Source organism: Poecilia reticulata, linkage group LG5 (genome assembly GCF_000633615.1).
Source record: "Poecilia reticulata strain Guanapo linkage group LG5, Guppy_female_1.0+MT, whole genome shotgun sequence".
Taxonomy (NCBI): domain Eukaryota; kingdom Metazoa; phylum Chordata; class Actinopteri; order Cyprinodontiformes; family Poeciliidae; genus Poecilia; species Poecilia reticulata.
This window is the reverse complement of record NC_024335.1, coordinates 13,674,461-13,687,931: the sequence shown is the minus strand read 5'-3', so window position 1 is coordinate 13,687,931 and position 13,471 is coordinate 13,674,461. Positions and strand designations below refer to the sequence as shown.

Genomic DNA, 13,471 nt, shown 5'->3' with positions numbered 1-13,471 from the left:
CTTATGTGTTTCAGATCACTGTCCTGTTAGCATGCCATGCTGTAGCTGTCACTCTAAGAAACAAGGATAATTAGAATGTAATGGAACAACCCAGGAACTACTAGCCTGGTAAAAACCAACCCATTGTTCTATGCTTTTCTCCATACAGAGGGTCTGAACCCTCAGCTATTGAGAAACAATTGCTTACTGGAAGCTTGAATTCTATTTAATTTTTAACTGATTGGATCTGATTATACCCAATTGCTAACATTTGGCTGTGATATATGTTGTGTGCCAGCTCAATGGAGTGATTCAGAAATAGTGTGTGCCGTAACAATCCCGTGGGGAGTAGGGCCACAACATCTTTGCCAGCAATTAAAAGTCTTGGTTTGACTTTAGTTGCTTAATGTTTGGAAGCGGGACCAACATGGACCGAATGGCTTCATTCACTTCTTTTGTTACCATTGCCAAACTATAACCAGGGCAGACTACAATTCTAAAACCACACAGAAAATTTACGGCACGTCATTTTTCACAACTCCTTCTGTTTTCTGATTGGCCCGGTTGAACCACAACTGGAGAAATCAAGCTTAATGGTAGAAATCCCAGACAGAGCACTGAAGGGAGATGAGAATCAAGCTGAGCTGTGTAAGAAGGCAGCGGCCAGGTGAAGGGAGTACCAAACCGTGTCGCCTCAATGAATTTGAACATGCTGCAACAGAAGCGTTACTGTCCACAGTGAAAAACATTTTACATAGCCACTGACTTTGACAGTGACAAGTAGACAATTATCACCTTAAGGTTTTGAGTTTTTTTTAAAAATCACAATTAAAAATATTTAACTTACTAAGAAACATGTGAATTATGCGAGTCTCTGTGTAGATGTTTTAAGCCTATAAATTTGACCCTGTGCTAAATAGAGATAATATATGAAAATTTCAAACTTATGAACCCATTTCTGGTTTTCAAAAATACAAAATTTTTCTTGAACATATATTCCATCCTGGAATACAATAGTTGAGATATTTTTAAAGATCAGCATTAATGTAACATTAATGCCTGTGATAAATGAATGTAAACCTCACAGTGAATCTTTAAGTTGTTTGTATTTCATTTCTTTCAGTCCTTACTTCCACAAATAGATTTCTTTTAAGTCTCTCTTTCATGTCTTTTTTTGAGGAAAATTAAAAACAACTATTAACAAAAACTGTTTCAGTTTATATGGCATATTTTCTTAAGTATGAACATGAACACATTTTTCTCTGTGTCCAGATGAAGATGACGAAACTGAGCGCAACACCGTTCCCCTCACGGCCCTCGCCAGCTTCTTCTCTGATGATGACTCCCTCAAAAAGCAGAAGAAGAAAAAGCCCAAAAAGATAAAAGAGGGGAAAATACCGAAAGTTAAGAAGAGGAAAAAAGAGGTAAGATCTTGTTCACACACAGCCCCGTCTGTCATCACCTCAAACACAAAGGTTTGCCAGGAATTCTGGCTCAAGCTGTGCGGCCTCATTCTTTGATTCTCACGCTATCACAGTTTTGATGCTTTTGCAATTGGATCAGAGTTCTGCTTTGGCTGCTGGACTGCCTCTGTAATCGAAATGAGAGGCAGTGGACTGTTTCGGGCCTAGGGGAGGTTGGCAGCAGAGTCACTGTTACTGCCAGTGTAAGCTGTGGGCGCCAAGTGCCAGTTTAGAGTGTGGATTTGTGCCTGTGGTGCTGGTGCTTAAGGCTGGGGCTTTGGGGTCAAAGGGACAGAGTTTCAGCCAATATAGCAACTGTAGTCACAGAGCTTTGACAGAGGTGATTTGACATCAAGGTTTATTCAGAATTATATAGAATTGTAACAGCATTAACTTGTCCTTAGAATAACGTATTCAACAATGAAGATGCTGTATAAGCCAGACGCCTTCTAAATGATAACAAGACAGAGAGAACATTGGTCTAAAAGTAGAGAGATCACACAAAATATCTAGAGACATGATCTATTTACAGAATAAGGATGAAGAATGACGTTTTCATGTCAATTTCCTATAGTGTTTATCATATCACATTTTTCTGTATGCGTGATACTTAGGATGGAGAAGGAAACAACAATCAGGAGATTACAGTTTAAAGTAGCATGGTAAAGCAGTGGACACGTTCTCTTAAATGTAGCAGCAACTCATCAGGAGTATCGGATGCTCCAGAAACAAATTTGCAACAATTACATCACAAATCCTGTTCACAGTCGGTCTTGGAAGACAAGCATTGAGTGTAACAGTGGTGTCACGTTCAGGAATATTGGAGAAAGTACCAAAAACAGTTATTTTTGTAAGTTTAGATAGTGTGGTGTCTAGAGAAAACTGACAATTTAACCATTTGACTTGACTCATACCAGATGGCAAATAGCACATGTGGTCCAAATTAGGAGTGCTCTGTCCTTCAGTAAAGTGCTCAAACATTTTATCTCTGGCTAAGAAAGATGTGGATCAGTGGGCTAGTCGAAGGAAAACATGACTGTAATCGTGTAATGGCAAAGTAAGGCTTTTTCTTCTTTTCTTTAACTGATGGCAAATGCCACAATCATTTAATTTCAAAACCTACAGCTAATCTGTGACCTAAACTCAACATGTACCTTAAAGTTGACTTTTTTGCTGACTTGGTGTGCATAGGTGGAGACATTGTTTTCAACCACTTTATGTTTTGAAACTCATGTATGTAAAAGTATTATCAGTACTCTTAGACCTCAATGTAAATCAAGCCAAGGTCTGATGACGAAATATAATTAAGCTACTCTTCTGTCAGTCACTATGACAGCAACAGTAACAAAGACTAATCAGATATGAAATAATAGGAGTCAAAGCGGACATGGTGTAGTGTTATCCTCTTGTTCCAGATCTTCATCTTAATAATTCCTCTGTTTACTCATTCATCATTATCTCTTTTCCTGCGATTTCTAGTTTCTAATAGCTCAAAAATGTAACTTTCCCTTTAAATATACATTTGCAGCATCACCCTGGTAGCAGTGTCTAGTTTTACCTCTGTTCTGTACGTCCTCCAGAGGAAGGTAGCTAACACACTACTGTGAACACCCCATAGGAGTTTTTGTGCAGCAGTCTTCCACCCTGGCTAACTCAGTTAGGAAAACTGCTGTCATTTTTTCACAGCACACCACCTAAAATGCGCATGGCTTTACCAATAAACATGCCAAGCCCCCCCCCAAAAGACTGGTGAAATGTTCGACATTACAAAGACTAATGATTAAATGCCTAAATTATGCATTGTGCATAAGTCAGAATCTAAACAAGTTGTCTTGCGCCTCCTTGGTTTTCTAAACACAAAACCTCAGTAATTACAGTAATTCAGTGTAATCTCAGTGTTTTCATCCCCTACATTGGCAGTGGCATTCACAGCACCAGTGTCATGGCCAGGTTGTTCCCCAGTGTTGAGCTGGAGCTGCCAGCAGCGCTGTGAGGAGCTTGACTGGCCAGGCTGCCACCCGGCCCTTTGGCTCTTTGTGGCAAACTCTGAGCTCCGCTGGGTCTCACTGGGCTAATGAGGAGGGGAGACTCCCTCTGACTCTCTCTGTTGTAACCTCCATGGAACACACTCTGGTATTCTCCTCTTTTTCACAAACATCTTTCTCTCTTTCTTTGTTCTTTTTTCTTTCTGTCTTTGTTTCCTTTTTTCTCTCTCTCTGTCTTTGTCTCCTGTCGTCTTGCTGAGCGGTTGCTGCCACTGTAATTCTCTTCCAATCGCTCCCCAAAGGTTGGTGTCAGACAGGGTCTAAAAGTCAATTGGGGTCAGAAACTGTCAGTGGCACATCCCAGTCTGAGGTTAGGGCTGCTGGTGGGAGGAATAAAAGCTCGAGAGAGACGCAGTATATTTGCTTCCCTTTTTCTCATCTGCAAGGGGAAAAAAAAAACAGATTAAAGGAAATTAGAGTTTCTGGTTTTACTTTTTTCCCTCGGATTGTGTATCAACAAAGAGCTGCTCTGATTTCAGGGAAGAAAAGAGGTGGCCATTGTTTTGCAACCCTAAAAACCCCTCACAGCAGTGATATTGTCATAAATTCTTATTGAGCTAGATTTTATAAAAAAAATAAAAAAGAATCTACATCTTCATTTATTTGATATTTACCACAGCATCCGCTCCAGTCCCCCTAGGGCAGCAACATTAAGGGAAAGCCGCTAATTTGATTAGCTTATCAGCACTTATCTGATTTTCTCACCCTTTGAAAGTAGAGGCAGCCACTTTACTGCTGCGCCGGAGAATCATCTCTTCATCTATGATATGTGTTTAACATTGAACTCTGGGCCACCACCAGGTTGTTGCAGTTCCAGTTCCAGCTTGTCCTTGTGGCTGCTCACAGTGGCAGTTCTGCTTCTTTGCTTTTTCCTCCTCCACCTCCACCTCCATCTCCATCTCCACCCCCATCCCCCATCCACAATCTTCAATTTGCTCTTTCTTCTCTCACTCGCTCTCTCTCTCACTCTCTCTCTCCATCTTCTTATGCATAAATGAGATTTGTCTAGACGGGTGCTGAAGCACGGGCTTCGCAACCACAGGCCTCTGCATAACAAGCTCGTTATGCAAACGTGTCTGATTGGATGGCGCCGTTCCATTGGCTGCCACTGTGATGGAGTGTGTGTTTGTGAGTTTGTGTGTGCTTGGTGGGGGGGGGTGGATGAGTTGCGTGATAGAAAAAATGAAGAGTGAGGGAGGAAAAAAGAACCAGGGAGAAGTTAGGATATAGAGTGAGAATTTAAAGGAGTGGATGGGGTGAGGGAGGAGAACTATAAGACGTGAAGAAGAGAAAGTGGGAATAAGATGAAGAGAAGTAGTGGGGGGGATGAGGGGGGCAAAATCTAGAAAGAAAGAGAGAGAGCCAGACACTGCTCAGATTCGGTCACCATGGCAACACAGCCAGGCTGCTGGTAGGGTTGGCGGGCGCTGCAGCAACGTGAGCCTTACCACTGCGCTACAGAGCAAAACGCCTGCAAGTCTCTCCATGGAGCCAGGCAGGCCTGCAGAGCAACAGGCAGCGAACTGCACAAAGCCTCTGTGCACTCGTTTTACTCCACTTCTAGTGGACGCACGTGTTCAGTAAGGCATGATGTTTTGCCATACATTCCATGCAACTGTGAAACATTGGAAAAGAGAACATTAAAATGACATGTCTCCAAACTGATTGTAAATTTTGGACACATCTGCAGCCCGTAAAATAAAAATAATTAATGGGGTTCGACACAAACAGGGAGAGAAACAGCACTCACTTTTTCACATGCGCACAGCATAAGGAACCTCCAGTGAATTTCCCACTCTCTTGATCACACAAACAACACCTGTTAACTGTTAAGCCCATATAGCCTTCCAGATGTCCCAAATTAAACAGGCAGGGCGCAGCTGAGTTTTTGATTAGCAGCACAGCAAAAGGTGTTCTGTTTCTTGGTTTCAATTAATAGTCAGCTCTTTAAGAGAATGCAAAATGCATGCAAGCATAATTTATGAACTCTGTTTTAATTGTTAACATGGATTCACATGCAGTAGAGCTGCTATGTTATGAAATGTATGGCAGGCTGGACTTCTTCTTTTTAAGATAGACATAATATTCCTCCAAAATCACCTTCAACAAGTAACATCATTTGAGAGAAATGAGTTCTTATTGTGTTTAAGCTTAATTATTTGAATTTGACTGTAGCACCCATAGATAACCAATGAATTTATTGCATTCTGTAGTGACATGTGCCTTTTTTTGATGGATGGAGCAATAACCATGCCAAAATTATTGTGACTTATATTCTGACACTGGATCTGTAAACATTTTGAGATGGAATATTCCTCAGCAGAACAGTGAGTGTCTTTGTGTCCGTATCACTGGTGTGTACCAACATACAAAATGGCTTAGGTATTATTATTATTTTTATTTTTTTGATGCAAATAACTGTTTTCAGATATCACACTAAGCATACTGGAGTCTGATAAGCAAAGAGGCAATTCTGTAACATATATATATGTAAATTATACTTGATAGGTGCGATGACGGAATTAAGTATCGGGATGAGAGTTCAAAGTTCACACCAAATCTATTGGTACCTCTCAGCTATTGAGCTTATCCATGTCTGATTGTACATCTGTTTTTCTTTTCGTCTTCATGGGGATTTGTAAATAATTTGATGTGTTTCTGCCACCTTGTGATGGCTGCATTGCATTATAACCAAGTCCTCATACAACTAAGACAAGATTAAAAAGGAAAAGAAAGAAGCTTAATTGTAATTGTAAAAATAAAATAATAAATATGCATTTTTCTTTGGGGAAAATGGCTTTGAAAAAATCACGGTCATTTACATTGTTGTTATCTGTAGAATTAGATGCAATGAACCTGTGAAGTGTGTGTATTTAAGCATATTCTGTGTCTTTGACTATACCCCAGGGAGGAATACAGCCAAGACTTGACAGTGACCTCGAGGAGATTTCAGAGGTAGAGGAGGAACGCGAACGGCCAGAAATTGGCTCAGAGAGCGAAAGCAGCGCATATGGCCCCACCAAAAAAAAAAAGAAAAAACCCAGGGAGAAAAAAGAAAGAAAGCCCAGGAAGAAGAAGAGAGATGAGGATGACGATGAGGATGACGATGATGATGGTAACATGAAAGTAAGTCTAATGTACAAGTAGATTGCGTTTTCTATTTCATGCCTATAAATCTATAAGATTCTCAGTCCTGATAGATTATTCTTGATATGCATTTGACAAACCTTAAAGGTATTTTGTACAAATACGGCTGACAGAACATGGCATACTTCAGAATAAGTGGAACCTCCTGTGGGAACTCCCTCTTCTCACTTCAGTTGATTTTGTTCACTAAAAAAAGTGACTGCATCTTTAGTGTTGCGTGAGACGCAACACTAAACAAAGAGACACATCATATTTCAGTGACAGTAAAAGTACATTTTTAATAAAGCTACAGTTTAGGACACTTGCTTGGGTTTCCAGAACTCTGGACAATTTTACAGACAATAAAAAGGTTGACTTAACATTATTTTGAGACCTCCTTAAGATCCCTGTCCATATCCATAACCTACTGCAATTTTCTCTATGAAAAATTGCAGGGGTGCCCCCCTGTGTGTAGAATTAACTCTCACTTCAACAGGACTCAAAACTCCATCCTTCAAAAAGCACCCAGTATGATGTGGCTTTGTGTAATTTGAGCTATTTTAGGAGGGAATGACAATTTTTCCATTTTACATACGATTTTAAAAAGTATTTCCATCTTTATTAATGCATATTTAAGTTACTGGAATATTTCACTATTGTCTAAATTGACTTTACATTTTGTCTAAATATTTGTCTTACAATTTATTCTTTATCTTATAAGATCCCTTTGCATTTATAACCATTCTGCACATCATGTTTTCAAACACTTAAAGTACAATATCTTATTGGCTCTACGGTTCTCCAAACCATTCTATTATCTAGCAGTGAGTCTTACAAAGCAGAAAACTAATTGCGCTGAAATCAGACCACATTGATCATCTCCATGAAATTAAAGACTTCAAATAAAATGATTTTTTTGTTGTTTAGTAATAAACACATTGTGCCTCTTGTCTTTGCTCCACTAGGAACCCAAATCCTCCAGCCAGCTGATGCAAGAATGGGGTCTTGAGGATGTTCAGTATGGGTTCACGGAGGACGACTACAAAACAATCACCAATTACAAGGCTTTCAGCCAGTTCCTCAGGCAAGCATCTACATTCCTTTGTATTATGTTTGTCTTTGTTAAACTGCTTTGTTTTCTTTCAATTCCAGTTGTTTGACAGAGTTCCCAGCTTAGAGCCTTCCACAACACTCCTCAGTTAGACCAGAGTGCAGCATGACAAGCTAACACTGCTCTTTTTGTTTGAGCTGGAAAGCTCGGCTGTTGTTATAAAGAGTCTGTCTCACCTGGGGCTGTCTGGCTCGACTAAGCCTCTGCTCTGACAAAGTGGAGCATGAGCTCCTGCGGTGCCCCCTGTGTGTAGTCAGCTGCTCGTTGGATGCCTGTGACAGCCGGGAGGCTTTGGGACTCAGTGCTCTGACCCACTATCTTTTACAGGCCAGCCTGCCAAACCTCAAGCTGTTGCCCGACAAATCTAACACATGACACACTCAAACCAAGGAATAGAAAATACAACTTAAAGGGCAATGGGGTGTCAGTAAATCAGGACCCAGTTCCCTCCAGTGGCTGAGAGAGAAGGAAATTACACCAGCTGAAATGAAACGTGACATAATAAAGCTGTTGTTGTTGTCTCCTCTCCCTGTGGTTACGCCCAGGCCCCTCATTGCCAAGAAGAATCCGAAGATACCCATGTCAAAGATGATGACAGTGTTGGGAGCCAAGTGGCGTGAGTTCAGTGCCAACAACCCGTTCAAAGGGGCATCTGCCACCGCTGTGGCCGCTGCGGTGGCCGCCGCGGTGGAAACGGTTACTGTAGCTCAGCCAACATCTGTCAGCAGCATCCAGCTGAGCTCTCAGCAGGGCACGTTAAAAAAAGCCAAAACCAAAGAAGGAAAAGGTAAGACCCTCTGAAGTGTGACACTTATCACGAAATATTGTGGTAAATAAATATTTTCTGCTATTCCTTACTGAAATCTGATTCAGAAACTGTGGAGTAAACTTAAACAGGTTGTTTATGCTGGAATACATTTTAATCTCCAGAGCAATGTAAAACAAAGTCCTTGATGACAACCAGTTACTGATTTAGGGACAGGTTCTATTTTACATAGGGCTTTTCACCTTACAAATAAAACCATCTTTTCAAAACCATATTTTATATTAGGGTTGTTGTAAACAATTATTTTAGTAACCGAGTATTCTATCAATTTTTCTGATAATTAATCAGGAGCAGTCAAACAACATTTTTGATAAAATAAAATACTGGTAAATGTTGCCATAAGAACAGTATTCATATTGGATATCAATCACTATGTTATGCTAATAGTACTAATGAGTTGTTGATACTTAGCAGTCATCAACAACTCATAGGTGAGAGCATTGTGCAACACAAATAATCATCTGGCTGCTCTAAATAGTAAAGTACATAAAACATAATTTAAATAAGCTTAAAGGCAGGCAATTTCCTCAAGAAATTGTAATAATTGAGTTCTCAAATCATTCAACTTTATATTGACTTATGTTATCTTTGATATTAAAATGACATTCAAGTATAATAAAAGAAGCTGAAGCAGAATGAATGCATGCATTTTCATGGCACTATACTCTATGTTTGTCTGCCTTAGGGCCAGGAGTTAGAAAGAAAAGCAAGACCTTAAAAGAAGTGAAGAAGAAACCCAAGCCGAAGAAGACCAAATCAAAAACTGGTCAAAGCGGGAAGAAGAAGAAAGCATCCTCTGTACGTGTTATTTTACCTTGTGTTCACCTTTCCAGCTTCTACACCCAACATTTTTCCTTTAAATAAAAGTGAGCAGACTTTGTGTTGCTCCAAGCTCTTTAGTTTGTGTATTTTGGTGCGCTTGATTTTCCAGAGCGAGGAGGACTTTCTGGAGGAGTCAGACTTTGATGACATCAGTATCCACAGTGCCTCTGTGCTTTCTGATACCTCTGGGGCCACCAAGAAAAAGGCCCGACGTGGGCGGAAAAAAAGGAAAAGTATGTTTACAGTTTATTCTTTCAGAGCACTGTGGTTTATTTTCCCCTCCAAAATTTGACTAAAATCCCTACCGAACCAGACTGTTTGATTTTCTGTAATGAGGTAATTAAAATGTACTTTTTTTTTAAAGCTTTATTTATTGTGGGAAAACTTATTGGGCTTTTATCCAGCCGTTGATTCTCCTACACATATGGAGTTTGTCCATTTACTGTAGCTGTTCAAGATTATATGATTTGTTTTCCTGTGGTAGAGAATCAGGACACTATGACTCTATATGTTCGACCCAGTCATATTGTTTCAATTATTCTTTTAAATATGGCAGAGGAGGACGGCGATGGCTATGAGACTGACCACCAGGACTACTGTGAGGTTTGCCAGCAGGGAGGAGAAATTATCCTCTGTGACACTTGTCCAAGAGCCTACCACCTTGTCTGTCTGGACCCCGAGCTGGAAAAGGCGCCTGAGGGAAAATGGAGCTGTCCACACTGTGTAAGTGGAGCCATTATTTCAAATTGACACAATATTTCAGTAGGAACATGATAATTAATCAAGCGTTTCTGCTTAACTATTTGATAGGTATATTATGCAGCAGTGCTAAATCAAGATTAAAAAGCCAGGTACAGCAAAATACTTGTAGTGTCATCTTCTGAAAAAGAAGATTTCACCTTTCTGTTGCCTATAGACACTCAGAATTTTCATATTCAAAGTCATACCTATGAGACACAATGTCAAAATTATAATGTAGTTCAGGATTATGAGATTAAAAATCATTATGTCCACTCTAAAACTCATATTTATGAAATCATTAGTTATGTTTATCAAATAATAATTTTGACTTATGAAGCCAAAAATATAACTAAAAGTTTCATCATTGTGAATTTCGCAATTGATCTGTTTTCTATACGTCAGAATATCACAATGAAGACATAATGTGTGCTTCTTCGTCTTTTGTGTGCTTGTCTCCTTTGTAAGTGATGCTGTGGGCCTGATCCTTTTCTTTGTAATGCATGCAGTTATGCAGTCTAGAAACTGGTTTTACACATTTTTACCAGGCATGCTGAAAAGCATGGAGGGGGCTGAGGGTGTTTACCTGAGTTTTCTGCTGCTCTACTTTTTGATTTTTGCTAAATAAATGAGAAATAATTTGGAGTAAAACTACTCTTTCAGAGAAAGTTTAATGCTCCAACTACTTTTCCGCTGTGCTCTTAATAATATATACATTCCTACAGATTGTCCCCTAAGTGCCTTTCATAATTTTTTAAAGTTATATTTAAACAAGCTATTGACTTTTGTGACGGTCAGGAGAAGGAGGGAATCCAATGGGAGGCCAAAGACGAAGAGGAGGAGGAGGAGGAGCCAGCAGGTGAGGAAGAGGATGACCATATGGAGTTCTGCAGAGTTTGCAAGGATGGAGGGGAACTTCTGTGTTGTGACACCTGTCCATCATCCTACCACATCCATTGCCTCAATCCACCTCTACCTGAGATCCCAAACGGGGAGTGGTTGTGTCCTCGCTGCATGGTGAGTTCCTTTACATTATGTATGCCATAACTTATCACTTGGAGCAAATTAAATAACAATAAACTTGCCATTTAAAGTTATGCCAATTTATCTTCAACTTTTGCAAATGCACATTTAGTGTGAACTTATTCTGTTGTTTAATTTTGTCAAAGCAGAATATTTTGTCAAAGCAGAATACATGCACTGCTCCGGATTTTGTATTTGTTGTTATATTTTAACTTTGGTTTGTTTTTTAAAAAAATGTTTCTGTATTTATTTATTTTTTTTGTTTATTATATTGTAATTTCTTTTTGACAAATTAGTGCATATGCAGTTGAAAACAAATGTGCAAATACATTGTAAAACAAATGCAGAATTTTTTTCTTTCATCGCTTTTTGAGAGTAGATCAAATTACATGTTTTCTGATGTCTGTTTAGTATTACCAGATTGATTTCTATTTACTACATGCCAGAGTAGTGAACATGATCATATTTAATTTTGCATTTCTTTAGTGTTTGGTTGAATTACATTTTGAACTGGATGAATTGTCAGACCTAGGATTTCCTTCCACAAGATTGTCACAATGGTTTCTTGAAATTTTGATCTATTTGTTCTGCTAGAATCTGAATAACTAAATCAGGGGTGTAGATTGCGTTGCTTCCATGCACCTTTTCAACTCCTCACACAAACGTCCCATGGTAGTGACATCAGGACGTTGTGATCGCCACTTCAAAACCTTGACTTTGTTGTCCTTAACCCACTTTATAAGCCTTTGCTTGGAGTAATCGTTCATTTGGGAGAATAACTTGAACCCAAGCTTTAACTTCATGAAGATGTCTTTAGGAGGTTACCGAAACGGACCCTGCCTGTCTTCTAGAATATCCTGTACTTCTCTACCCTCTCTCTTTAGGCCTGTGCTCTATTTAAACAATACATCATATTATTTCCACTTGCTATCTATTTTATGAAGTGCTCCAGTGCCTCTTACAGCAAAACAACTCAATGCCCAATAGTAATCTTGGTAAAACTAACCTAGAAAGGGAACATTCAGTATGATTTAATGTCAGACAGTGAGGGGAAAGAAAGGTTGTGTTTTTATACAGCAACTGTAAACATCTGGCTTTAACTGTACACTTTGAAATGTCTTTTGAGGGTTTCATTTAGACCGTTTTCTCTCAGTGCCCTCCTCTCAAAGGTAAAGTGCAGAAGATTCTCCACTGGCTGTGGGGAGAACCGCCGCTGCCAGCTGAGCCACCCGCAGGCCCTGATGGCAATCCAATTGATCCACTGACCAAGCCTCCACTCAAGGGGCGCCCAGAGAGGGAATTCTTTGTAAAGTGGGCTGGCCTTTCATACTGGCACTGTTCCTGGGTCAGCGAACTGCAGGTGAGATGCCAGAAGTGAGGCCAGTTTCAACTCAACATTTGGCATCAGTAACAATGTGCCCTCTGTGATGAACGTGGGGTGCACAAAAAGAGTTAGGGGAGTATTTTACAAAACAGTTATTGTTTGAAGATTAAAAACACAAAACAATCCAACTACTGTTTGGTTTACGACATTTTTCTTTTCTTTTTTTTAAATAATTAGAAAATTCCCAAAATTTGATGATGAGTAATATTAGGATTTTTTTTTCTAAGTAAAAACATATTTTATAGCAGGAATATTTTATATATTTATATTTTTTTTCATCTGTGGCTCTTCAGTTAGAGCTGTACCACACAGTCATGTATCGGAACTACCAGCGGAAGAACGACATGGACGAGCCCCCGCCATACGATTACGGCTCAGGAGAGGAGGAGCTCAACAATGAGAAGAGGAAGAGCAAAGACCCCCAGTACGCTGCAATGGAGGAGCGCTTTTACCGCTACGGCATTAAACCAGAGTGGATGGTTATCCACCGGATACTCAACCACAGGTCATTCTCACTTCACTATTTTTCATAAAATGCCACACATCTCACAGGCCTGGAACTGAAAGGAACTGCAATTAAGGTTGACTTGCTTTCCTTTTCTATCATTATATAATACGGAAGTCATTCTGTATAATATATAAACATCCCATTGTTTTAAAACACACACAATAAAGTTGATCATTTTAAGTTATTTTTACAGTTTCCCCATAATCCACCACATTTAACATTCACAAGACATACTTTAAAAGAAAGATATTCTACTAAAAAATTCTGGACTTTTTAAATTTTTGTCTATGCTTGCTCTTTTTTAGTTTTGATAATGACGGTGATGTGCATTACCTAATCAAGTGGAGAGACTTACCTTATGATCAATGCACTTGGGAGGCAGATGATTTTGACGTCCCAGAGTATGAGATCCACAAAGCTTTTTACTGGGACCACAGGTGAGTTTC

The 13,471-nt window shown here is 39.5% G+C and overlaps 1 protein-coding gene and 1 long non-coding RNA gene across 2 annotated transcripts in view; one reads left to right on the top strand and one right to left on the bottom strand.

The window, feature by feature from the left end:
- The first annotated feature begins 572 nt into the window (after window positions 1–572).
- Window positions 573–13,471, top strand: part of chd5 (chromodomain helicase DNA binding protein 5) — a 28,181-nt gene continuing 15,282 nt past the window's right edge. The window contains exons 1-12 of the mRNA XM_008409211.2: window positions 573–627; window positions 1,252–1,403; window positions 6,395–6,613; window positions 7,579–7,697; window positions 8,270–8,511; window positions 9,236–9,348; window positions 9,482–9,605; window positions 9,929–10,095; window positions 10,909–11,127; window positions 12,287–12,493; window positions 12,811–13,022; window positions 13,331–13,462. Coding sequence (XP_008407433.1) covers window positions 573–627; window positions 1,252–1,403; window positions 6,395–6,613; window positions 7,579–7,697; window positions 8,270–8,511; window positions 9,236–9,348; window positions 9,482–9,605; window positions 9,929–10,095; window positions 10,909–11,127; window positions 12,287–12,493; window positions 12,811–13,022; window positions 13,331–13,462 — 1,961 coding nt within the window. The remainder of the gene's footprint in view (window positions 628–1,251; window positions 1,404–6,394; window positions 6,614–7,578; window positions 7,698–8,269; window positions 8,512–9,235; window positions 9,349–9,481; window positions 9,606–9,928; window positions 10,096–10,908; window positions 11,128–12,286; window positions 12,494–12,810; window positions 13,023–13,330; window positions 13,463–13,471) is intronic.
- LOC103464773 (uncharacterized) lies at window positions 1,792–5,323 on the bottom strand. The gene is made up of 3 exons (XR_001776644.1): window positions 5,238–5,323; window positions 4,193–5,102; window positions 1,792–3,866 (listed from the first exon to the last, which is right to left on the bottom strand). It is a non-coding gene; the product is annotated as an uncharacterized LOC103464773 (long non-coding RNA).